General features: G+C 37.2%; 1 protein-coding gene and 1 pseudogene across 1 annotated transcript in view; both read right to left on the reverse strand.

The window, feature by feature from the left end:
* Positions 1–2,662: 2,662 nt before the first annotated feature.
* LOC122134945 lies at positions 2,663–17,430 on the reverse strand (annotated as a pseudogene).
* Positions 17,431–21,598: 4,168 nt separating this feature from the next.
* The window catches only part of LOC109068324 (peroxisome proliferator-activated receptor delta-like), a 10,333-nt gene continuing 6,376 nt past the window's right edge, over positions 21,599–25,555 (reverse strand). The window contains exons 7-9 of the mRNA XM_042711603.1: positions 25,411–25,555; positions 24,112–24,358; positions 21,599–24,015 (exon numbers count right to left, since the gene is read on the reverse strand). The exon at positions 25,411–25,555 is cut by the window's right edge and continues 62 nt beyond it. Coding sequence (XP_042567537.1) covers positions 23,768–24,015; positions 24,112–24,358; positions 25,411–25,555 — 640 coding nt within the window. The 3' untranslated portion in view covers positions 21,599–23,767. The remainder of the gene's footprint in view (positions 24,016–24,111; positions 24,359–25,410) is intronic.

Raw genomic sequence — 25,555 nt, forward strand, 5'->3', positions numbered from 1 at the left:
CACACACACACTAACAACACATGGTACACAACACACACCTTAACAACACGCTAACAAACACATGCTAGCAACACACACAGTAACAAAACAAGGCACACAACACACACTAACGAAAACGACACACACACATGCTAACAGCACACAGTACACAACACACACTAACGACACGCTAACAACACATTTAATATTTAATCTCATATTAACTCAGTATTTCTCTAATGTTCTTCAACGTTGCCGTCTACAGTGACGCTGCGTTCAGTATCCAGCAGGAGGCTGATAGCATCCTGGAAAAGATGGGCGACAATGAGGCCATTTTCAAAGAGCTGGAAGACAAGATCCATCAGGCGTCGTCGTCATCGCAAACAACATCAGAACGACGTCAAACAGGTCAGTCTGAGATCTGAGCGGAAAACCACAGAAAAACATCCAGACGCACACTAAAGTGACTGATCTTCTGTGTGTCTCAGATAGAGGACGTGCTGCCTCCCGCCGAGCAGGGGATTGTGGGAGTCGCAGAGCTGCTGGATGAGATGCGCCCCCTGCTGGACGGCCTGAAGAAAGACGCGACGCGGGAACGGACGCATGCGAGCGAGAAGCTCAGGATCAGGCAAATTCAGCACAGGACGAGGCGAACAAGCGGCAGAGGTGCGGAAACACACACAACACTCTAGTGTGATTAGTAACAGAGGTGTTGGTTTAATGTGTTAATTTGATGCGGTTAATTTAATAAACGAACCTGATGCAGGACAACGACTGACTGCGTGATGGAGCCTAAAGTTCAAGATATGAGTGCAGAATAAGACCCTAGCAATATCACACCAGCAAGAGTGCTGCTTTGCCCAAGATCTGCACGATTGCAAATGTGATATTGATTTGATACAATAGTTCAATAAACAAGAAGCTAATATTGTGTTGCATTTAGACACATTGTTGTCTGTTTTTGCTCACGTTACGCAAACAAAAAATAGTTCCAAACAAAGAGTGCTGCTACCTATTGGCAGTTTTCAGTTTTATATATAAAAAAAAATGCTTTTCTCATCTAACACAATAATGACTTTGATATGCAATTAATTTTGAGATTAATTAGTTAATTAATTGACACATTGTGTTATTAGATGAAATTATGAATGGCTAAACAGCCCTAGATAGTGAACTCTCATGTGTTTCAGGAGCTGGAAGAGCTGAAGGGAGGAGTTCGAGCGGATGAAACGCGCAGTGGCTGCAAACACTGAGATGGGTGAAGACTCCGCCCGCTTACAGGCGCTACAGAAGGAGGCGGAGTCTCTGATGACGGACACCAATGACATCATGCAGGCTCTGAAAGGTAGCATCCACTACACACCCATCCCATAATGCTCAGCGCACACATCCCTATGGTAACCGGTGCTGTGTTTGTGTTCTCAGATAAGGAGGCATCCATTCGTCAGGGAGCGGCGGATGAACTGCAGCAGAACGCGGCGCGGCTGACCGGTCTGGACGATCAAGTGAAGAAAACTCAGAGACGACATCCGCTATAAAGTCACCAGTCTGAACATATGCCAGGGCTGAGGACCACAACACCACGAGAAACACTCATGTGACAACCAATAAAGTGTCTGAATGAAGATTATTGTGACCGTGCATTTATATTTACAGTGGAATACTTGCATACTGCACAGTGTGTACTGCAGACTGTTGACTAACGTAAGTATGCAGTGTGCATCTGTGTTATTACTTAACTAAAATTGTTTTTAAAAAAGTGTGTAGTGTGTAAAAATGACTAAAACTGAAGTAAAAAATATAAATTACTAATGAAATGACAAAAATGACATAAAAACAGAAAAATTACTATAAATTTGACTAAAATTACAGTGAAAACAAAAAAATATAAAAAGCTATTTTTGTCAAATTAAATATTTGAAAAGTTTAATTACTAAAAAAAGAGTGTGCTATTGTATACTGCATGTTTAGACCTATTTTGTAGGTATTTGGGTATTTTGGTGCACAAAAAACTTAGTGACATAGTGACATTAGATGACCATAGTATGAGTAGTATATACTAGTATGCAATTCCCCAACTTTTGAAGGTAAAATTACATGAAAATGGCATTAAAAACACACAGATGAATTCTCCCCAGGACATTACACTGGTGTGTAAATAGCTTTATTTTATGTATTTTAATACAGACATACAGCAGCATGTTTATGGAAGTACAGCAGGGCTCTGTGCTGGTACCGACTTAATAAGCCCCTAAATAAAAGATAAAATCATCTTATATGCATTTATAAAACATAAATATAGCAAATACAACAGCGAGCATGAGTTTGAAATAAAGAAAATAAGATTTAAACACATTTCTTAGATTAAAAACACTCAAACCCGCCGCCGCTCACGAGTAGAACAGTGGCACACGTGATCTTGTCCCTTCCCTTCCCCATGATGCACCGGCATCGAAGCCCAGATACAACTATCATATACATGAATATCACGGAAAATAATACAATAAACCTGCCTGGTCCTGAATTCCTGAGAGAAATAACATTCTCAATCAGCTTGAAATGACAGAAGTGACACTTTCGCTAGTGAGAGATGAAGATCTGAGGCGCCAGAACATGTAATGCGATTGGCACTTTCGTGTGGATCTGGCGTCTGAAGATCCCAAAACACACAGTCTTGACCATCCTACGAGCGCAGGATCTGAGAGAGAGACACAGAAGGCGGGATGTCACACACCTTTACTGCCATGGGACGCTCAAAGTGGCAGCCTTGAGCCCTACTCACTTCATTTGATTGACAGCTGTCAATCAGCCCATCCCACATCACAGAGCAAACCCCGGTCTGCAGCGACTGGCCCCGCTCATCAGTGCAACATGTCACTCGGTCTGATCTGAAATATAGAGAGAAAAAAATCATTTAATAATTAAATTAATTAACTTTAGCCAATTACATTAAAATTTGTTAATGTATTAAGCCAAATAACAGTACAATTTTGGTTTCAAAAAGTAAATATTTATATAATATAAATCTACATATAAAAATGCAAAATATTTTCTAGTCATTAAACACAATAAATTGCAATATAGTTTAAAATATCAATATTTACAAGCAGTTTTTTTTTTTGCATTAATTTAAAAACTAGAAATGCCACAAGGAGATTCAGTGAACATTTCTGAGTGATGACGCGAATGAATCAGTGAATCAGAGTTATGAATCGACTCACTGAATCAGTCATGAGTTGAATAATGGATCCAATTCGTGGACTTGATTTAATTGATTTTACACAACCAACTAAATCTGTTCACTAAATCAATCCATTCAATTTGTTGAATCAATTGAATCAATCACTGAATCAAACATATGAAACGATTCTTTGGTATCAGTTATGCATAGATTAATCAGCGTTACAAATAAATTCACTAAAACGGATAGCTGAATGAACCATTTTTGCATCTCAGGTTTACATCTTAAAGCAATTTGAAATAAAAATGAATAAAACATAATATATAATAAAACATATATAATATCGATATATTATATACATTTAAAATCAAAGACGGGGGGGTTGCACCTGTTGGCGGCGCAGGGCAGTTCGGACTCGGAGCAGTACACGTGTTGCCCCGTCTCACAGATGACCAGCGCGTGCATCGGCTCACTGTTGCAGGCCTTGAGCGGGCCCCGGCCCCTGCTGACATCAGCTTGAGGCGACAGGGTCATGTGACTGCACGAGGGGTTCCCATTGGTGTCCAGCTCATCCGGGGCGGGCCGGAGACGAGACGTCCAGCACCTGGATCAGCGGGGCCTGGGCGGGGCCGGAGGGTCAAGCGTGGAGCCAGCTGCAGCCGCCGCATGTGACTGAACCACCACCGTCGCATTAATGACTCGCTGAAACACACACACCATCAATAATTCATAATTCATACACAGAATGAGAGAATAGATGACCTGCCCTCTCTCACCTTCCACTTGGATTTGGCAAAGGTTTTCTGCATCTGCTCACCGACGGACTGAATGATGTTGTCATTGTGCGCCGTGTCTCCAATGATCGGCACAGACAACCAGCGACTTCATTCATTCATCAACACATGTTGATTCAGAATCGATTACTTAGCAACTTCTGTTTTTATGCATTAGTACTGTGAAAAAGTCATGTTGATTATCATACCATGGGTTTTCATAACTCGGTGGCAACGATCACAGGCCATATTGAAAGTTACTTTATGAATCTGAATGTATAGGTTATGTGTTAGTTTGTTTAGACATTGCCACACAAGTATGTTGGATGTCATCAATGGGCTTATTTTTTTTTTTTTTTATTCATTTAAATCACAGCAGGCTTATTTTTTCAAACTTAAAATGTTTTAGTTTATTGAAAAATTTATACTTTATTTTGTATGAATCCGCATGTTTTTAATAACAAACACTGATTTTAATGAATACTCAAGACTGTATCCAACAACGATGAAAAAAATTTTTTTTTTATAAACTCATCAAACATGCAATAGTGTTTAAAAGGAATGTTTTTTCATAAAATTATGAAATCTGCAATGTTGTATCATTAATTTTTTTTATTTTTTTTAAAAATATGCCCTGATGCATCATAACCATTTTTTTTTTTTTTCCCATGAATCAGTGGGTGTTTGGTTCATAAATTCAGTATATTTTTAATTTTATGTTATCAGTAGATGGTATATCCGGCATGTTTTTGGGTTTTTGTTTTGTTTTTTTTATTCACAAATAAGTTTTCTGTTTTTTTTTTTCAGGAACTTGGTGTTTGTTAAGTTCATGCTACAGCGTTGTGGGCCCTTATGTTAAATTATTTTTTTTTTTTTTTGGGTAAAAAAAGTGTATTTATGTAAAAAATTTTTCCAAAATGTTTTTTTTTTTTTTTTTTTATTGGTTATTAGTTTTTTTTTATTATCCTAAAATGTTGATGTTTTTGTCCATGCATCCGTTCCAATGGAATGAACAGTAATTAATTTTAAAATGGTTTTTAGGTTCACCAAGAAACTTGTTATACTCAATTTTTTTAAATACATGCTGCATGTTTTTAATTTTAATGCATGTAGTTGTTATTTCTTTTTATTCACCCTGCATATGGGATGTTTTTTTAAAGCTGATTAGAAAGTAAGATTTTTTTTCATTAATCAACATATTCCAAAATAAGCATGCTTTTTTGTATTTGTTTTTTGATTTATTAATCCCATTTTATTTATTAGTCCCCCCAACCTAATTAGGGTTTATTAATAAATCATGTTGTTTATTTTGTTTAACCATTATTTGAACAGTAAGTTTAGTCTGTATTTTTTTTTCCATGCTTCACTATGTTTATTCATGAAAACGTGTTTGTTCATGTTTATTCATTTAAAACTTGTACTGAAGATTCTCTGAGATGTGGTGTTGTGTTTCTCACCATGCATGACTGAGCGCTTGTTCAGTGGTTTGATGAAGCGTTTATTTGGGTTTTTCTCCAGCATGTGCCTGATGAAGTCCTTGGCTGCAGAAATCAAAAGTAAAGAGAGTTTAATCACAATTATTCACAGGAAAAAGAGATCTATGCCTGAACAATCTCTACAGGAGTTGATGTTGTAATACAGTAACATCTCTTCATGTTTATGAAGCTTCTGCGTCTGTAAAGTGTCTGTGACGCACCTGACTCAGAAATGTCGTCCCAGTACGGAGAGTGGAAAGCGTATTCTGCCTTCATGATTTTGGAGAACAGGCGGCGTTTCGTTTCTCTCCTCATAAAACAGGCGGGTAGCCGCTCAACCTAAACAAACACATAAGAGATTGAAGGAAAAACACAACTGAACGTCTCTCAGAAAAAGAGTCTACATGAGCCCAGACTCACAAGATGTAGGTTATGACACCGATAGACCAGCAGTCCACAGCTTTACTGTACGGTTTCTGAGCCAGAACCTCCGACTGAGGAGAAACACCAGAATCATGGACGTTAGAAGCTATTTAATATGAATTATGATGTTTGATTGTGTCAAACCGTTCATACCAACATATCCTGGTGTTCCAGCAGGCCTGTGGACATCACGCCGTGATCAAGCCATCTTTGGACAGACCGAAGTCGCTGATCATGATCTTGGCATTCTCGTCTGGACTGTAGTACAGCAGGTTCTCAGGCTACAGATGGACAAAACCACAGCTGTTAATGACATTTCATTAAAAAAACTGAATTGCTAGAGATCGTCCCTCTCTCACCTTCAGGTCTCTGTGGACGATTGCTTTGGTTTCTGAGCAGGTAGGAAACGGCCCCCCCTCCCCAGAACCTTTTTTTTTTTTTGATTCACACTGCGGGCGCCCTTTTTTTGTCCCGTGTAAACACCTCGATTTCCAGAAATAACTGTCGAAAGCTGTTTTTTCTCCGCCCAACACCCCCTTTTGCACAAAAAACCAACGTTTTAAACACCGCTAAAAAAAACTGTGTGGGAATTTTGTGTTTTTTTGGGTGTGGGTAATAATTTAAAGCCTTTAATCAAACCCACGTTAACAGCCCATGAACCAGGGTTTCTTAATAGTGGGGGTTTCCTCGTTTCCGTAAGAAAATCTTTCCAGTCCCACACATTTATCAACTGGTTTTTTATACTAAAAGAAAGAAAAGAGAGAACCTTCGAAGAATCCCAAAAACCATGGGTGTTTTTTGGTGCTGGTTTTTTGTAGAAGTCTTGTCAGTAAGTTGTTTTTTTTTTTTTTAAGGGTTTTTTTTGTTGTTGTCCCCCCCCCTGCTGTGTTTTAAGTGGAGTCCAAGAGTGTTTGCCGTTTAATGTTCTGTTAATGTTTATGGTTGTAGTGTTTTTTTTTTTTTTGAATTTTCCCCCTTTTGGGTTTTTTTTTTTCCGTGGGGTTTTTGTTTTTTGTTATGGTTCCTGTGGTAATTTTTGGGGGTCCCCCCCCTTTTTTTTTTTTTTTTTTTCCCTTTTTTTTGTTTTTTATATGGTCCTGTGGTAATTTTTTTTTGTCTGGTTAGTATTTTTTTAAGGTTTTGTTTTTTTTTTGGTTTTTTTTTTTTTTTTTTTTTTTTTTTTTTTTTTTTTTTTTTGTTTTTTTTTGGTTTTTTTTTGTTTTTTTTTTTGTGTTTTTTTTTTCCCTGTTGGTTATTTTTTTTTTTTTTTTTTTGGTTTTTTTTTTTTTTTTTTTGTTTTTTTTTCTTTTTTTTGTGTTTTTTTTTATTTCGGTGGGGTTTTATTTTATGTCTGGGGTTTGTGGTGTTTTTTTTAATGGTCTTGTGCGTGTTTGCAATCAAATTGTTTTTTTTATGGTCAGTAGTCCCCCCCCCCCCTGTTTTTTTTTTTGTTGGTAGTTTAAATTTTCTTGTGAAAAACTGTGAAAATCCAAATGTTTGTTTTTTTTTTTTTGTTTTTTAGTGATGTTTTTTTTGGTTTTACGGTCCTGTAGCCCTGTCTGTAAAGTTTTCTGAGAAACATTGTTTTGTTTTTTAAGGGCTTTTCGTGTTTTTTTATTTTTTTTTTTGAGGGTTTTTGGTTAATGGGTTGATTTTTTTGTATTTTTTTATTTGTCTGGGGGATTTTTTAGTGGTTTTGGTGAATTGTTTTTTATGTTTCTGTATTCTGTTGAATGTAATTCTTTTGTAATTTTTGAAAGTTGTATTTTTTTTGGGGGTCTTTGTGATGTTTTTTTTTTTGTTCCTGGTTAGCGTTTTTGGGTGAATTGGTTTGTTGTCCCCTTTTTTTATGTTTCAATTTTTTTTTGTCATGTTTTTTTAGGTTTTTATTTGGTCCCCTGTAGTTTTTTTATAATATGGTGGTTCCTTAAAAATGGTATTTTTGAGTGTTGGTGATACTGTGGTCTGTTTGGGTCCCCCCCTTTTAAATGCTTCATGTTTTTGTTTTATCGTCCTTTGTGTCCCTTTTCGTAATTTTGGAATTGATTATTATTGTTTGTTGGATTTGAGAGTATTTTTTTTTGGGTCCTTGTGGGATGTTTTTAATGGTTTCGTGGGGTTGGTGAAATTTTTGTCCTGTATGTTTTCCCAATGTTTAATGGGATCCTGTGCCTTTTTAATAATTTGTGAAGTCTGACGTTACTTTTCGTGGGGTCCTTGGGGTGTTTTTTTTTAAATTTTTTTTATTGGTTCCTTGTGGGGTGGTTTTAATGGTTCTGTTCGTGTTTGTTGAAAAATTTTTTTTGAATTATATTTTTGTGATTTTTTTTTTGATGGTTTTTTATTTTTTAGTGGTCTTTGTTGGGTGGTTTTATTTTTTGTTTTTTGGTCTTGGTTGGGTTTTTTTGGGTGACATTGGGGCCTGTTTCCTTTTTATGTTAAAATGGTCTGGTTTGTTTTTTGTCTGGGTGCTTTTTCCTGTACAATTGAAACCTTGGATTTAGTCACGTTTGTGATTTTGAAGTGGTTTTTCATTTTAAAGGTTCCTTGGTGGGGTGGTTGTCCCCCCCCCTCAGTGGTCTGTAGATTCAGTGATAACTGGGTCTTGTGGTGTTTTTTTTTGTTCTTTGTAAAAGCCTGCCCTTGAAGCAAACTTATGAAGTTCTCCGTTTTATCGGAGGTGTCTGAAGTGGTGGGCCAAGCTTGGTGTTTTTCTTCCCCCACACACTTCAGGGCGTAGAAATTCCCCGTGGTCCCCCCCGTTTTTTCTCGTCTCTCACCTGTAAGACCCTCAGGAAAAACGACCCCTTGCCAGAGAAACCAGTTTTTAAAAGGATAAGAACATTTTAACCCCAGAAACCCAAAACAAAATCTTTTTTCTGCCATAATGTGAAAAAAAGCTCCCAAATTGTTTTTGGACTCCCCAGTGGAAGCTTTAAGTTTCGTGGGGGCATGGAGATCAGTGCTAATCCCATCAGCACAAGGCCCCCCCCCGTGCCTGTGGTGTGTCCAGCCTGTTCCAGTGAAGACTTGAACCCACCCCTGTCTATCTTGAGTCCACCTGTCCCATGAATAACCGTCCTAGAAGGAGGATTACTGGTGCGTTATATAAGGAGACCCAGTGCCACCCCTCATGACTGATTACCCACAATGCCTTTGAATCCAGAACACCCTAGCAACCACCCAGAACACTGCAACGGCTTAGCAACATGTTCTCACCATGCTTGGCACATTCTCAAACCATCTGTGTGTGAAAGCAGACTCCTACAGCAGAGATTATTACATTAATAGTCTCCGTTTGGCCATTGCCAATTGATGAGTGGGTGATTATTTGAAGTCAGTCAGACCTTGCCAACTCTCCAAGTGTGCTTCAAATACAACAAGAAATGTGTCAAGAAACCAATTAAGGCACTCATTCTAGAAGATTGTATGAAAAAATCCTCCATAAATTTACAGCATCGTTCTATAACCTTAACACAATTAGCAAAGACCTGTGTGAGATTAGTTATCTTTTGGAGACAAATATGTAACAGTGGCGTTAGAAAACCCACTTACATTCACCCACCCTCATAATCCTTTAATTGACCAGTGTCAGGATGTTCTCTGATGTCGGTGTCTCATTCACGGGCAGATGAAGATTAACAGGTGTCGAAGGGAGAGAGAGAGAGAGACGCACTGACACTGACACGGTCAACAAACTACTGACAAACATCTCTGAATATCAACTACAGATCGTTCAAAACACTTCATGACTCATAATGTCAAATAATATCTCATAAAGCTGTATAACGCTTCATAATGCCTCATAAAGGTTCACCCATTAATTCATTTCTATTCCTCAGTATGCCTCGCAAAGATTTGTAACACTTTATACTGCCTTCATAACACCCTTAATACTGGCCCTCACATAATACTTTTTTTCAAACTCTTAATACCACTTTCCAATACAACTTTTTCATTTTTTTTTGGATTTTTTATGTGTGCCTCATAATGTTTTTTCACACCATTTTCCATAAACGCTCCATAAAAAGTTGTATTTGTTAAATTACAGTCTTTTTGTGGTTAATGGCTTTCAATAGCACCTATTTAACTGCTCTTTTTTTTTATAAAGGGTTTTTTTTTTCATACACTTTCGTCTTGGGCTCATTATTGGTTTTTTTTTTTTCAGTAATGCCTTTGTTGAAGCTTTCCTAACCCCTTAATAGTTGCCCCATAAGGCCATCATAAAACCCTTTCATAAAGTGACATTTGAGATAAAGTGCACCAGATAATATCTATTTTGTTGTCCCCACCCCTCCGCTTGAAAGCTTTCATAGGCAATAGCTTTTAATTGGAGCACTGTTATAATGCCGTTCCCAATTAATTGACCCCCCTCCATAATGCCGTCATAATGTAAGCCTTCATAACACTTTCCCCACAAATATCTCCATTTTTAAATGGTTTCCAGCAATGGCATTAAAAAAAAATGCCCTTTCTAAAAAAAACACCCTTTTTTGTCAGTGGGTCCCCCGCATATTTTTCAATAAAGCTTAAAATAACACCCTCATAATGCTTTCCATAGCCCTTGATAAAGCACCATAATATCTATTACAGTGCTTCTTTAAAAAGGCTTTATAACATTTTTCAGAACAACAGTTTTGTTTTTGTTTTGTTTGGTTTTTTCCATAAAGCTTTCATAAAAACTTTCCACAGCCACTGCCTTTTCATAATTGGGTTCATTTATGCCTTTACTCATCTTCCCCCCCCCTTATAGCTTATAAGAGCTCCCCATAAAGTCTTTTCATAAACAATGGCCCTGTCGAGGATGCTTTCATACATCCCCCTATAGAAGACCCATGTAATAAATTTCACAATAACGTTCCACAAGTAGTTTGGCCAAAAAGTCAACAGCCTTTACAAGGCTTCCCAACTTCCGCTTAACAGTGGGGCTCCATACTGCCTTTTCCACACTTTTTCTCTTTAAATGAGCTTCACTTAACCCTTTTTCCTAAGTGTCTAAGAAGCTTTCCTGTATTTGTATGTTCCGACATCTTAAAACCTTCATAGCATTTTTAATAATGCTTTAATAACCCTTCATAATGCGTGTTCTAATACCTTAAAGTGTTTTCCATAAGCTGTTTTTTTTATAAACCATCCTCATAATGCTTTTCATAGAGGGTTTGCATAATGAACACTATTACAAGAAGCCCCTCTTTTAATGGTTTCAAGTTTTAATGCCTTAATAAAGCATCCGATAATTACAAATTGTTAGTGCTCCACTAGAAAGGCCCCTTCCCATTAATTTTTCATACAAGCCTTTTAATAGCACTCCCATCAGTCCTGTTTTTTAACAACCCGCTTTTAATAAAGTGGATCCATAAAGAGCATAAAGGGTGGCACTCCTTTAAAGCTTTAAAAACAGTTTTTTCAAAGCCACTTTATAATGCTTCATTAACAACGCCATAAATGGAGTCCATGAAAAACCTTTTCATTACTTAACTATAATAAATGACTTTCATAAAAAGCTTCAATACCATTAACACTTTTTCAAAAATTGCCCGTCCTTTACCGGCTTCAATAACCACCTTTCAGTTCCCTTTGCCCTTAATTTAACAATTTATATAGCTGTCCATAACCACCTTTAGGTTACATTGGCGTTCCATACCCTTCCCAAATAAAACCTTCGTAAGAGATTTAATAGTCCACTCTCACACTTCATAACCAACTTTCACGAATGCTTTTTGGTAAAATGCCTTCATTAGAAATTTTGCAGAACACTTCAATAATCAAATCTCATAATGCCCCTTCCCATGAAGCTTCATAACAACCTCCACAATGCCCAGTAAGTTTGCCCCTCCGTACAAAATTCCCTGTCCCCTCGCTGCAAAATAACGGTTTTTGTTTTTTTTTTTTTTTTTTTTTGTCCTGCAGATTTTTGTCCCTTCTCCAATAGGAGCAAGAGGAATTTGAAGGGCCCTTTCATTTGATAAACGATATGTCTCCCCTGCCCCCTCAATCCGGTTTAATCTGTGCTTCAGGCTTCAGATTAGGGCCACCCTGCTGTCCATGCACCGTTGTCCCCCCCTCCTCTGCAGACTTAAAAGCGCCTGCCTTTTGGATAGCCTGTTAAATTAAGCCACTCAAAACTTGGCAAAAAACAGCCTTTTCAGGAGGCGCTGCGCACTGTATTTTTCTGACTCAGCAAAACAACAATCCTACCCTCCAGAAAAATCCAACAGTGGGTTCTAATACTTCGACCGCCAGAAAACTTTTCCCTTGAAGTCCGAAATACTTCCCTCTTGATTGTGTTTTTTGTTGTTGATTTTTCCCCTTCCAGCTGGCAATTCGATTCCTCCTTCCGACCCATTTCGTGGCTCAAGTTGCTTCAAACTTGACCCTCCCAGGGGAAACAACACACAGGTGCCCAAAGCACGGACACGGGTTTAATTTTCCAGCAATGAGGGACACCTAGGTACAGAAACAGCACATGTTTGTTCCCCCCCCCCCGTGGTGCATGCCCCCCGGTAATCCTTCCAGAAGTTGTTGACCTTTGACCTCTTTATTATAAAATTGTGGCAAAAAAGCCTTCGCCACCCCTAATGACCCGCTCGAGGTTTTAATCCGCTGACCTTTGACCCCACACCCAAGGAACAAGGGTCTATGTAGGTTTATTTGCCATTTAACCTCTCACACTGATAACTGGAGCAAAAACTCGGCCCCAATCCACAGCAACCCCACCAAGAAAAAGCACATTAAAGTCTACTCATTTATAAGCAAAATCAACTATAACAAAAAAAAATGTTCTTTGTGAGGTCAAGAACAAACTGGAACCTAAACAACATGCTTTCAGTGAAAATATTTTTTTCACGGTAACAGACTGTTTTTACAAAAAAGTTTTTTCATTTTGGTTTTGTAACAGTAACAAAGTTTTAACTATATTAGTTTTTTTTTTTTTTTTAACATCGAACTACCCAATACCACAATTTGTTTTTTTTTTAAACAGCAAATTTAGTTACTCCTTAATGGTTCAACATTTTACCTAATTTCACATTTAAAAATTCACTGTGTAAAATTTTTTTTTTAACAACACTTGTTTTTACTAAAATATTTTTACATTTTTTTTTACACTATCATCACTTGTTAAAAAAGTGGTTTTTACCGGTGCCAATTGTTTACCTTTAAAAAAGTTATTTTTTTTTTTACGCCTTTTTGATATGTGGAAAAAAAAACCCCATAAAAAAATTGGTTTGGTATAGAATTTTTATTTTTTGGGGTTTTTGTGTTTTAAAGGTTTTTTTTTTAAGTTGACTTTTTGTTTTTTTATGGTAACGCTGTTTTTTTTTTTTTTTTTCCGAATGTAAAACCTAAACAGTAAAACCAAAGAATTTTAATAAATGCTTTATTTTAAAATAAACCATTGCAAACAAGTATATAAAAAAAATATGATAAAAAAATTTCCCGTTAGAAACCTGCCTTAGTAACATGTCCCACACTTAATATTAGGCAAACGAAATGGCCAGGCCAACACAGTTGAAATAAAACAATAAACAATTTAAAGTCAGAAAAACCTAAAACAGTTAAAACTTTCTTGTAAAATGTACTCCAATAATCTTTATTTACCAACTTCGAAAAAAAAATGTTTTTACCAAAGATACCCTTACTGGAGTAAAGTGCTACCGGATTTATCACATTAGCCTTTACTTAATAACATTAAAAAAGTGTTTTTTAAAACATTTTAAATTGTTACATGATATATATGTTGAAACGGGTAAAACTGGTTACCAGCGCACATTTCAATAGGTTGAGGATAGTAATAAACTTTTATTTTCATGTATTTTCATATAGAACCTATTCAAGGACTGTGGAACAACTACCGGTCTGTTCATCATCATCTTTATTAATGATTGTATCATTTACAATTTTTTTTTATCTTTAAATGGTCCTTTTTTCTTTAAACGTTTAAAGCTGTCTTTTCAAAATATTCACAACAAGGCCAACATTTTACAGGTTGAACCCCTACTGAGTTTTTAGAAATTAAACAGAAACATCGCTGAAAAAAACAGTTTTAACATCATACAAAAAAAAAAACGCTTCAACCTAAAAAATAACTCTCGGGATAATTAGAGTTTGAATAAATTGTGATGTTGTGTCTTAAAAACCCCGAGCGGACACAGGAGTGTGAGACGCACGGCTGTTTTTTGAGCATCCTATCACCTGCGCTCGCACGGCAAGGTTCAACCGTACCCTTCAGGTGACCGAGGCGCGTGACGTCGCCACTCGCGGGTTCACCTGAGAACCGCCCGTCACAACACCCGTCTCTATCCAAACAACTGGAACATTATAAAATAAAGCTCAAAGAGGTGCGCTTCAAGTTTTGATTTTAAATACTCAAACGATTAAAGATGTTTTTTTGTTTGATGATGAAAAACAAACTTTGGGTTAGTAGTTTTTGTAAAGGTTAAGTTTAAGGGGTTTTTACTCCAACAAACCTCCAACTGTTTTTAAACACTTTGTATGCTAAAAACGCAATGCTTTGATATATATTATATAATATATATATAATATGTGTGTGTGTGTGTGTGTGTTGTGTGTGTGGTGTGTATTCCATGTAAAATAATAATAAATGAATTAATAAATACAATCACTCATCTATTTTCAGGCACTACATTATAGATATATATTGTTGATACTCTTTAATCAGAAAATTAAACAATCAAAAGCATCTAAAAGGGGTCATACACTGTTTCAAATAAATGCAAAAATGTTATAACCATGCACATCATTAATTACTGCAGGTGTGTGTGTGTGTGTGCATGTTGTGCATGAGTGTGTGTTGCGTGAGTATGTGTGTGTGTGTATCTCACCTGTGTAAACAGGTGAGCACTGAATCTTTTCAGTGAGTGTCTTATAATCTAATATAGTTCTGCATTCTGCATGAGTTCATCCTGTTAGAGTCAGGTGTGTGTTTGTCCTGTTCACTCACTTCCTGTTAGTATGCTCATATCTGTTGAATAATATGAGTATATGTGCTCTAAAGTGTCAGATTTTGGACACAGAGAGTGTTAGTGAAGCACATGAAGGCACATGAGCCGTGTGTTGGCAGCGAGTCTCAGCCACATGGTGTCTGTCCGACAGCCTGCCTTACATCATCAGAGTCATTTCACAGCTGCCTCCTGCGTCTGTCTTCCCTTCCACAATATATCTTCATAATACAGCCACAGACAATACATGGGCTGCTCAATATCTGCAATAATCATTACATAACAAACACTTTTTCTTTTTGAGGGATAAATTAAATCTTTTATTCTTAATTATACCAATTATTACAATTACATAATATTAATAAATAGTAAATAAATAAAATAATATCAAATATTTTGGAAAACAATTAATTTATAAACGTATTATATAATATCATTAAAATAAATGCAATATAATTTATGCATTATTTTTCTGTGATGCTGCACAAAGTCAAAAAAGTTTTAAAAACCAAAAAAAATCAATTTTATTCTGATCTATAAATCAAAATAATTCAAACACGATCTATATAATTCAAATACAAAACAATTATTTGAACAAATCATATTATATAGTATAATAATTTACTTAATACAATTATTAAAAAAAATATATTGTTTATACAGCTTATTTGTATTTTCTGTCATGTGCATTGTTTTTGTTAAAGTCTAAAAGTTGATTGATTATAAAGTCAGATATACAGACTTTCAGAAAAAAAATGAATTAATAAAAATTGAATTATTAAATATTTATCCTAAAGGCGATGAGCTGCATCTGTCTTAATCTAGAGTAGATGTTAGTTTAAGATTTTTTTTATTATTTATCTTCTTTCAATACTTTGCTTTCCAAAAAAAAAAAATGTTTAGAAACAAATAATATCATTTATTATTAATAATAACAATAATAATTATTAATAATATACATTTATTAAATCAACAACAACAAAAAACTTCACTAATAAATTTTTATCCTAAAGATGATGATTTGGAGTTAGTTCAACAACAATTTTTGGTATTTATCATCTTTCAGTACTTTGTTTCCCAAAATATCTGAAGTAATATTTTATAAACAAACAAAATAATACTATAATGCATGTAATATAATTATTACAAATGATACTATTATTATATTATATATGATATAAAGTCATTATAAAGTCAGATAAATATTTTCCCTAAAGATGATAAATATAGTTCACTGATAAATATTTTTTCCAAATATTTCCCAAAGTCTTTATCAACAGTAGATGTTAGTTTAAGAACAATTTCAGCTCCTGTGAGCAGGTTTAATCCAGTTAAAATTAGCTTCCCAGAAAATTGAGAGCACTTCCTGATCTTGTTTCTGATTCTGAGCTGTGATTGGCTACGCAGCAGGATGTGCGCGGGTTTTAAGAAGCCCTAAAATTCACAGGACAGGAAACTTAACAGCTGTGATTTATTTCAAGAAGCCTGTGAAAGATCGTTAGCAAACTTCTGCAAATGTTTATACAGAACTTCAGCAGATTGACAATGAAAATTTAATCTAACCCAGATCAGGTTTATTTGTGATACCTCTATTATTCAATTATATGGACGTTTTTACTCATTAACTGCATTAAGCTCAATTTATAAATATTAATATCTCTCGGTATATTAATTACCAGAAACAATCCAAATAAAAATAAAAGCAGCGTGCAAAATGAGCACACAACCGAACACTTCGGAAGCTTTCTTAAAGTCTCTCTGAAATTTAAATACTGTTTAATTAGTGTCATTAGTCTGGGTTGCAACCTGTTTCAGGAGAAATTAGCACATTCAGCTGTATTTAATTAGAATATTTAATGCTGATCTGTTTTGAACTGTGTTCAGGACAGAAGTGTGCAGCCACATTCACAAAGGTTACAGTGAACCTAAAACTATAATCCAGTTTAAGTTCATCTGCTGTGCACGGGTAATGAGTGAATTAGTGAGCGTAACTACTGCCATCTGATGGAAACCAGCCAATTACATACACTCAGCGTTCAAACCAACCAAAACCGAAAATATCTATTTGTTCATGATTCAGTTACGACAGAATGTTCATTTTGACCTAAACCAATCTTTTTTGGTGGATTTCACACTGCTGTGGAAAGTGCCCTAAGATCAAATAACCACACTAAACCATCAGTTATTTATACAAACACTCCTCACAGTAGATATAAAAGAGTCGCCATCAGCATCACCAGACCAAATACAAGAAAAATCAGTCTGACGATCCAACAGCACGAAGACCTCCAGGCCAGCAGGGGGCACTGGTGTGGTGTGAGATGTCTGCAAACATCAGATAGCAAATCAGCGGTAAGATTTATGCTCAAAAAATTATGATAAATACATATAAACTTACAGCTCAGGGTTGGACCCCTCCCCTCGTTCTGACTCCTCCCCCTCAAATTAAATTCCCCTCGTTTTGGCTGGAGAATAACAATGGCGATGACACAGTGGTTTGACGTGTCACACTGGCGAATATGAAGTTTGGTCACATGCACTTATATATTGTATGTAATACTTATGTCAAAGTACTACTTGCGTTTTACACCTGTGCAGTAGCTTCCTGACCTCCAGCATCTCCTCACTTTCTGTTGCATGGCGTCTCTTGAGATGCTTCATGTGCATCAGCTGACATCAGCTCTACTGCATGACTGACTGGCGCTTCCTGAAAATACGAACAATGCATGGTTATAAAAAGGCTCAGTGCAATGCCTTACATTTCACTGCTGGTCATATGCTCTCCATATAACCATGTATGTGACAAATAAAAATCTTGAATCTTGAATCTTGAATCTGTGGTGTGACATCTGGATGGGTGAAATGCAGAGCACAAATTGCTACATGTCACATCACTTTCACATTTTAAATTTCCAATAACCTTCTCAAAATGTCCCACAACCCTCTTATGCTACCATAACCTTCTCACAATTCATCCAGAATCCCCCACAACCGTATCGCAAAATTTTCACAACGTACCCAAAATGCCCTCAATATGCTCTCACAACATCACCACAACTCTCCCACAATGCTCAATCAACCCTCTAAATCATTCCATAACATACTCAAAACATCCACTTTCCACAATGCTCTAACAACACTGTTACAACCATTCCAAATTGCTCTCACAACACTCTCACAATGCTCTTACAACCATTACACAACACTGTTACAACTATTTCGTGATGCTCTCACAACACTCTCACAACACAACCATTCCTCAACACTCTCACAACCATTCCACAACACTCTCACAATGCTCTTACAACACTCTTACAACCATTCCACAACACTCTCACAATGCTCTTACAACACTCTTACAACCATTCCACAACACTCTCACAATACTCTTACAACACTCTTACAACCATTCCACAACACTCTTACAATGCTCTTACAACACTCTTACAACCATTCCACAACACTCTCACAACGCTCTCACAATGCTCTCACAACCATTCCACAACACTCTCACAATGCTCTTACAACACTCTTACAACCATTCCACAACACTCTCACAATACTCTTACAACACTCTTGCAACCATTCCACAACGCTCTCACAATGCTCTCACAACACTCACACAATGCTCTCACAACGCTCTCACAACCATTCCACAACACTCTCACAATGCTCTCAGAACACTCACACAATGCTCTCACAACACTCACACAATGCTCTCACAACGCTCTCACAACACTCACACAACGCTCTCACAATGCTCTCACAATGCTCTGACAATGCTCTCACAACCATTCCACAACGCTCTCACAACACTCACACAATGCTCTTACAACCATTCCACAACACTGTTACAACTATTCCATGATGCTCTCACAACACTCTTACAACCATTCCACAGCACTCACACAATGCTCTCACAACACTCACACAATGCTCTCACAACACTCACACAATGCTTTCACAACGCTCTCACAATGCTCTCACAATGCTCTCACAACACTCACACAATGCTCTCACAACACTCTCACATCCATTCCACAATGCTCAAAACGCTCTCACAACACTCTTACAACCATTCCACAACGCTCTCACAATGCTCTGCGACACTGCGGTTTAATGAATTAATTTAATGAATATTTTGTTGTCAATGAAAATATTAATTAATGATTAAAAAAATGATTTATTAATTCAAAAATAGTTATTTTCCTAGCCTTTGAGTAATGCTAAATGTTCAACAACATATTAAATATTTGTATTTATTTTTTTGCAAATAATTAAAACAATTTACTTTTTTTATTTGATAAAAAATTTAGCTTTTACATATTATTATTATTATCATCATCATCATCATCCATGTTGTGAAATCCTAATAAAAAGTACTGTAAATTGCATGGTGTATTTTCAAACCTGGCCACAAGAGGACGCTACAGAACTCACTGTGTGCAGTGATTAGTGTTTGAGAGTACAAGAACAGAGTAACTGAATTACACAACTGTACAAACAATTTAAAACCAATCAAACTAATAAATATTAATAAGAATACTTTTAATAACCTCAGAATGAAAAACAGTCTTCTCAGGGCCATTCATTGAGCTCTGAGATTCATTCTGTTTATGAATGTGTAAAACACTGTTTGGTCCTGCTATAGCTCATTCGGCACTCCTCATGTGCGTCCAGGGCCCCATGATTTGAGAGCTGATCCGTCTAATCTGTATTAGGCAGATTTCAGCATCTCATGTGACCAAATCCTGTTTGAAACCCTTATACGCTTTTGTTTTGGGCTCGGACCCAGCGTGAGGTGAACAGACAGAGAAACGTCAGAATCATGTCTGGAATCGGACCGCTTGCTGGGACGCGGAACTCGCACAGAACACACACAATGGGGAGAGGGCGAGTTATGCCGCCCTGGGGCTGCATTGTTTATAGAACATCTGTGGAGCTCATTCTCACACACATCCACCCTTAAAACAAACAAAGATCATACAACACGCATACTAACACAAACAATCACGTGTAGTGACAATCATAATCAGATTGATTCTTCTGTTCCTTATGCGTTTGCTTTATAAATTATGACATTACAGAGGAAATAAATCATCAGATCACAGGGTCACGACCTTCAGTTGAGGAGGAAATATACGTAACGGACAGGAAACAACCTGACAAACACAACTCAGAGGAAGAGCACGTACCCTTGAAAACCTTTCACTGACCCTCACGCCCTGCGATACAACACGACTGATTCTCAAAACACACAATGAGCCTCAAAGACATCCCACTGATCTGTTAAACACCAACCTGGAACACCACAAAAATACACTACAGTGGAAACGCAAAAAAAGACACATCCACCCATGTGATCCCCTAAACCACCCAGATTACTCCCTAAATACTTAATGATCCTCAAAAACACCCCAATGATCCCCTAAAACACCCACTGAACCTCAAAAATACCCAGAAACCCATTAACACCCAGATTACACCCAAATAATTATAGAACCCCTAAAATAACCACAATTATCCCCTAAAACACCCAGTGATCCTCAAAAAGTCCAGAAACTCCAAAACAACAAAATGACTCCCTAAATACCTAATGACCCTCAAACATGCCCCAATGATCCCATAAAACACCCAGTGATCCTCAAAAAATTTCCAGACAGACCAAAACACCCAGATTTCTCCCTAAATACTTAATGACCCTGAAAAACACCCCAATGATCCCCTAAAACACCCAGTGACCCTCAAGAAACGTCCAGAAACCCATAAAAAAATAGATTGATACCTAGGTAATTTATGAAGATAAAAAGGACCCCAATGATCCCCTAAAACACCCAGTGACCCTCAAAAATGGCCAGACATATATAAACACCCAGATTACTCCCTAAATGCTTAATGACCTTCAAAAACACCCCAATGATCCCCTAAAACACCCAGTGACCCTCAAAAATGTCCAGACATATATAAACACCCAGATTACTCCCTAAATGCTTAATGACCTTCAAAAACACCCCAATGATCCCCTAAAACACCCAGTGACCCTCAGAAATGTCCAGGCATATATAAACACCCAGATTACACCCTAAATGCTTAATGACCCTCAGAAACAACCCCGATGATACCCTAAAACACCCAGTGACCCTCAAAAATGTCCAGAAACCCATAAACACCCAGATTACTCCCTAAATACTTAATTACCCTCAGAAACAACCCCGATGATACCCTAAAACACCCAGTGATCCTAAAAAAACATCCAGATTACTCCCTAAATACTTAAAGATCCTCAAATACACCCCAGATCTGAGCCAAAGGAAATCCTCTCATGCCACTGAAGTGAAGTGTTTAATTATCAGTATATAATGTAATGAATATTAGATATAAATAATATAAAGATATAAATGTTTGTTGTACATGATTGTATGAGTCTATATAGAGTGACAGACGACGTATAAAGAGCAAATGAACACAAACCAGCAGAACAACATAAATTTAAAGCTTATATGTTTTTACTCCAGACATCTATTAAATGTGCACAGTTTTCTAGCGTATTTCTTCAACAACACTCGACTCTCAAAAACACCCCCCGTCAATAATCTTCTAAAACACTCAAACTCAGAACACCCTCTAAAACACCCAGAAGACACCCTAAAAAACCCACACACCCTCTAAAACAACCACTTACCTAAAAATAATCCAGTGACCCCTAAAATCCCTTGTGTAAACATAAAAGATGTTGGTTTGGTGTTTGGTGTTCACTGCACAAACATGTTTATGAAACAATCCAGAAGATGCATTTGTGAGGTTTTTACCCTGTAGTTTTATTCAGATGTTCTTCAGAAAGCATCAATGGTCCTTCAGTTCAGATGTAGGAACTTGTTCACATCATTCATATTACTGTGACAGAAACACATGGACACATTTCACCAGCACTCGTCTCCGTTCAAAACACACAGATTCACAGCATGTCATGTCTACAGGAACCAGTTAGCAGCACAGCCATGACACACACATACAGGAAACAACATCAGACTGAGGTCTGCAATGGGAAAAGGTCAAAGGTTGACACAGGAACAGCTTCACACAATGATATGCTCATTTGGTGACATCGTGTTGCGACCGCAGCCTCTGATTCATCAAACTAACTAATCAAGCATTATTAAATTATATTAATATAAACTCTGGAGTCAGATTATCACTATCAATTAATCACTGATCTGAACTATATATAAATGTGATCACAATATAATTTCTCAGAAATGCAAACAAAGAAGAACAATTAAAAATGGAAAGCTTGAGGTTTGCGGGTTGTAATGACTTTGTGTCAGTTGTTCAGGTGTTGCAATCGCGATTGGGGAAGATCCCTGCTAGAAAAACCAACATAAACTGGTCTTAACCTCCTAGCTGGTTTTAAAGAGGTTTTGGGCAGGTGAGGCTGGAAGACCAGATAAGACCAGCTTGAACCAGGTGAGACCAGCCAACCATCACAGGCTGGTTTAAGCATAATTTTTTTTCATAAGCGATGTACAGTTGTCTGGAAGCATTAAACATTATTAAAAGCATCATTTTATTATGTAATGCGTTTCATAATGATTCGATCCACAACGAAAATAATGCAATAGCTTGTTGCATTCTCAATGCTGCCACAAGGGGCGCTATAGGGACCATTAGCATTACAGTCAGCTCAACTGCTGTCAAGAGCAACAGTTTGAAGAGAATCTTGGTAAGGAGGTTAGTCAAAGTTAGTTAAACTGTTGACATGTTTATATGTAGCTAGTAGAAAAACAACACATCTTGTTTAATAAGAGTCCTTCAAAGGAAACTCTAACACGCCCTTCAGTTATCTCCACATGAACACAAAAACATACGTTTAAATGGGACTCGTATGATGCGTTAGTGTATTTGTATAGTGTGTTTTTGCCCTTTTTCGGCAGCATAACAAAAGGCTAGCTTGCGAATGACCCAAGCAAATGAAAATGGAGAAAACAAATTGGCTAATAAATGACTAATAGCAGCAACCTTTGGTATTAAACTTCAGATGGCGAAATAGCTTTTGTCGCGTATTTCGCAGGTGACTTACTGGTTAATTGGCCATTTACACGACAACGTTTTCAGCCAAAAACGGGAAACTTTTTATGCATTTTACCTGTTCGTTTACACGACAACGGCATGAAAACGCATATTTTTGAAAACGGGTTTCAAAGTGCAAGTTTTTAAAAACGCCGTTATCGTTTCCGTGTACACACTCAATACAGGAATCTTTGAAAAAAGTGACGTCATGCACGTACATAGTACATGTTAGGTATGTAGATGAGCAGTACGTATCGAGTTTAAAGGCAAGTGCGAACAAATATACACAACAATGGCGGAGTATGGTTTTGTTGTTGCTGCTCAAGAGTTTGCTAACGCTTCTTCAGCAAAGTGTGGATTTACTTCACCAATATTACAACCAACAGTGGAGACGCATCATATAAATCATATAATCATCACTTCCCTAAAGGTACTGTTTACTAACAAGGTGACAGCGCCAACTACTGGGCTGGCATACGTAATACAGCGTTTTTGGCCGTTTTCGCGGATTGTCTGGAAAACGTTGTTGTGTATACCTGAAACTTTTTAAAAACGCAATGGAAAAACTTTTCCGTTTTTGACAACATCATTGTCGTGTAAACATAGCCTTAAAAAACACTGTATTGTCACCCCCATCATGAATAAGAATGCACTGCTATGATTTGAAGTCATTTACAGCAAATAATCAAGACGGATATTGAAGCCATTGTTTCAAAACTAACAGCACAATATTGTGTTTCGCTGACTTCTCTTTGATCCGCATAAACTCGTCGCCCCGCCACAGTTGACCCGGTCCGGTTTAGAGTTCAGTTTGCGCCGATTTCATCAGCAACAAATCATCCGATTCATCATCTTCGCCCGAGAGCTGAAGGTCACAGTGATTGGTCAGCGTGCCTGGAATGCTTCGGCTCAGTACATGTCCCTGTAGATCTCCTGCAGCAGCGGGTGCAGCGACGTCTCGGACTCCGTCTTCTTGATCTTCTGCACCAGCTGCGCGTTCTCCGTCACCAGCTGCCGCAGGTCGGCCAGCTTCTGTAGCAGTTTGGGGAAGATGAAGCTGGCGTCGGGATGATTGAGCTGCAGGTGCTGGTTGAGGGCCTGGAGGATGTTGTCCTGGATCTCCTCCACCTGATGGACGTTCATGAGACCTGGACGATCTAGAGGCAAGTAAACAAACATAAGCCAATTTTACGTAAACTCTGTTACAATCTTACCACAGTTCCATCTAGAACCACTAGGGGCTGATGAATCACCTCCACACAGGATAATGGCGGCCACGAACAGAGCCAGGTCGCTGTCGTCCAGCTCGAGAGCATTGAACTTCACCGCAAACTCAAACTTCGGCTCCATGATCTCGTTGAAGGGTTTTTGTCGTGTTTTGCGCAGGAACTCTCTCGTCACAAAGCCCCGCCCATTCGCCACCAGCAGCCCGTCCTTATTCATGAGCGACGGCAGCATGGCGAAGATTGCCTCGTGGACCCCGTATTTCAGCAGCGTCACCTGCAGGAGCGGAGCGGAGCTACTTGAGCCAATTCTTGCGTAAATTGTGTGGTTTTACATTTCATAAAGCTGAATGCGACGATTTATTCGAGATGGTTTTCCAAACTACTTAGAAAAATAAATATACGTTCTGCTTGTGTTTCATGAGACAAACAACATTAAACGCAATGATTTATGCAAGAATGACTTTACAAATGACTGAACAGAGAAAGTTATTCTTCCTATGTTTCATTAAACTAATTCAAATGTTACAATTTACATGAGAAATATTTTAGGATTGATATACACATAAATGCATCCATAAATGCGCGTTGCATTAAATGCAACAATTTATTCAAGTACTTTTTAATGAACATTTTACACAGAAATTTATCAAATTCAATACAACATCTTGTGCATGCAACATTTTATTATTAATCTACAGAGAAATGCATTTTTATATGAATTGCAATAAATGCATCAACCTGATTTAATGACTTAACAAACTATTTTTTTATTACTAAACTAATTCAAAAGTACATTTTACCTGAGAATAATTGTATCTACATACACGTGATCTACTACTTTTTCATGCGTTGCATTAAATGCAACAATTTATTTATGAATGGTTTTACAACTGTTTACAAAAAACAATGCTTGTGTTTTTGGGAAATTCTTGCAACAACACAAGAAATATTTTAAAATCGATCTACGTTGTGAGATCCAGCATGCGTTTTGGATTCTGCATGTGTTAAACAAATTGCATTAAATGCGACAATTTGACTTGAATTACTTTACACATAATTTCAATGCAATTCGTTTGCAAGTTTCATAAATATAAAGTTGAATACTACATTTTTTACTTGACATCATGATTGCACAAAAAAAGTTCTGCTTTTTCAATTTAACTGAATGCAACAATTTGCGGAATAATGGATTTACAAATTATATAAATATTTGCATTAACTGTGCTTAATTTTGTTTTATTACAGTTATTTACATAGTTGAAAAACTTGAACTTTTCACGCACCATAAGAGATAAAACAACCCCCCCTCCCCCCATATTTCATTACCTGGTCATTCAAGAAAAGGTCGATGAATCCCGGGATGCTTTTGGAGAACTCTGTGAGTTCTCGTACGGTTTCCACGGTCGTGCACTGACAGCGGTAAAACACGTGCACGCCAATCTCCTTATTGGGCGGCGCTCCGTTAATCACC

The sequence above is a fragment of the Cyprinus carpio genome, chromosome A22, assembly GCF_018340385.1.
Source record: "Cyprinus carpio isolate SPL01 chromosome A22, ASM1834038v1, whole genome shotgun sequence".
Lineage (NCBI taxonomy): Eukaryota > Metazoa > Chordata > Actinopteri > Cypriniformes > Cyprinidae > Cyprinus > Cyprinus carpio.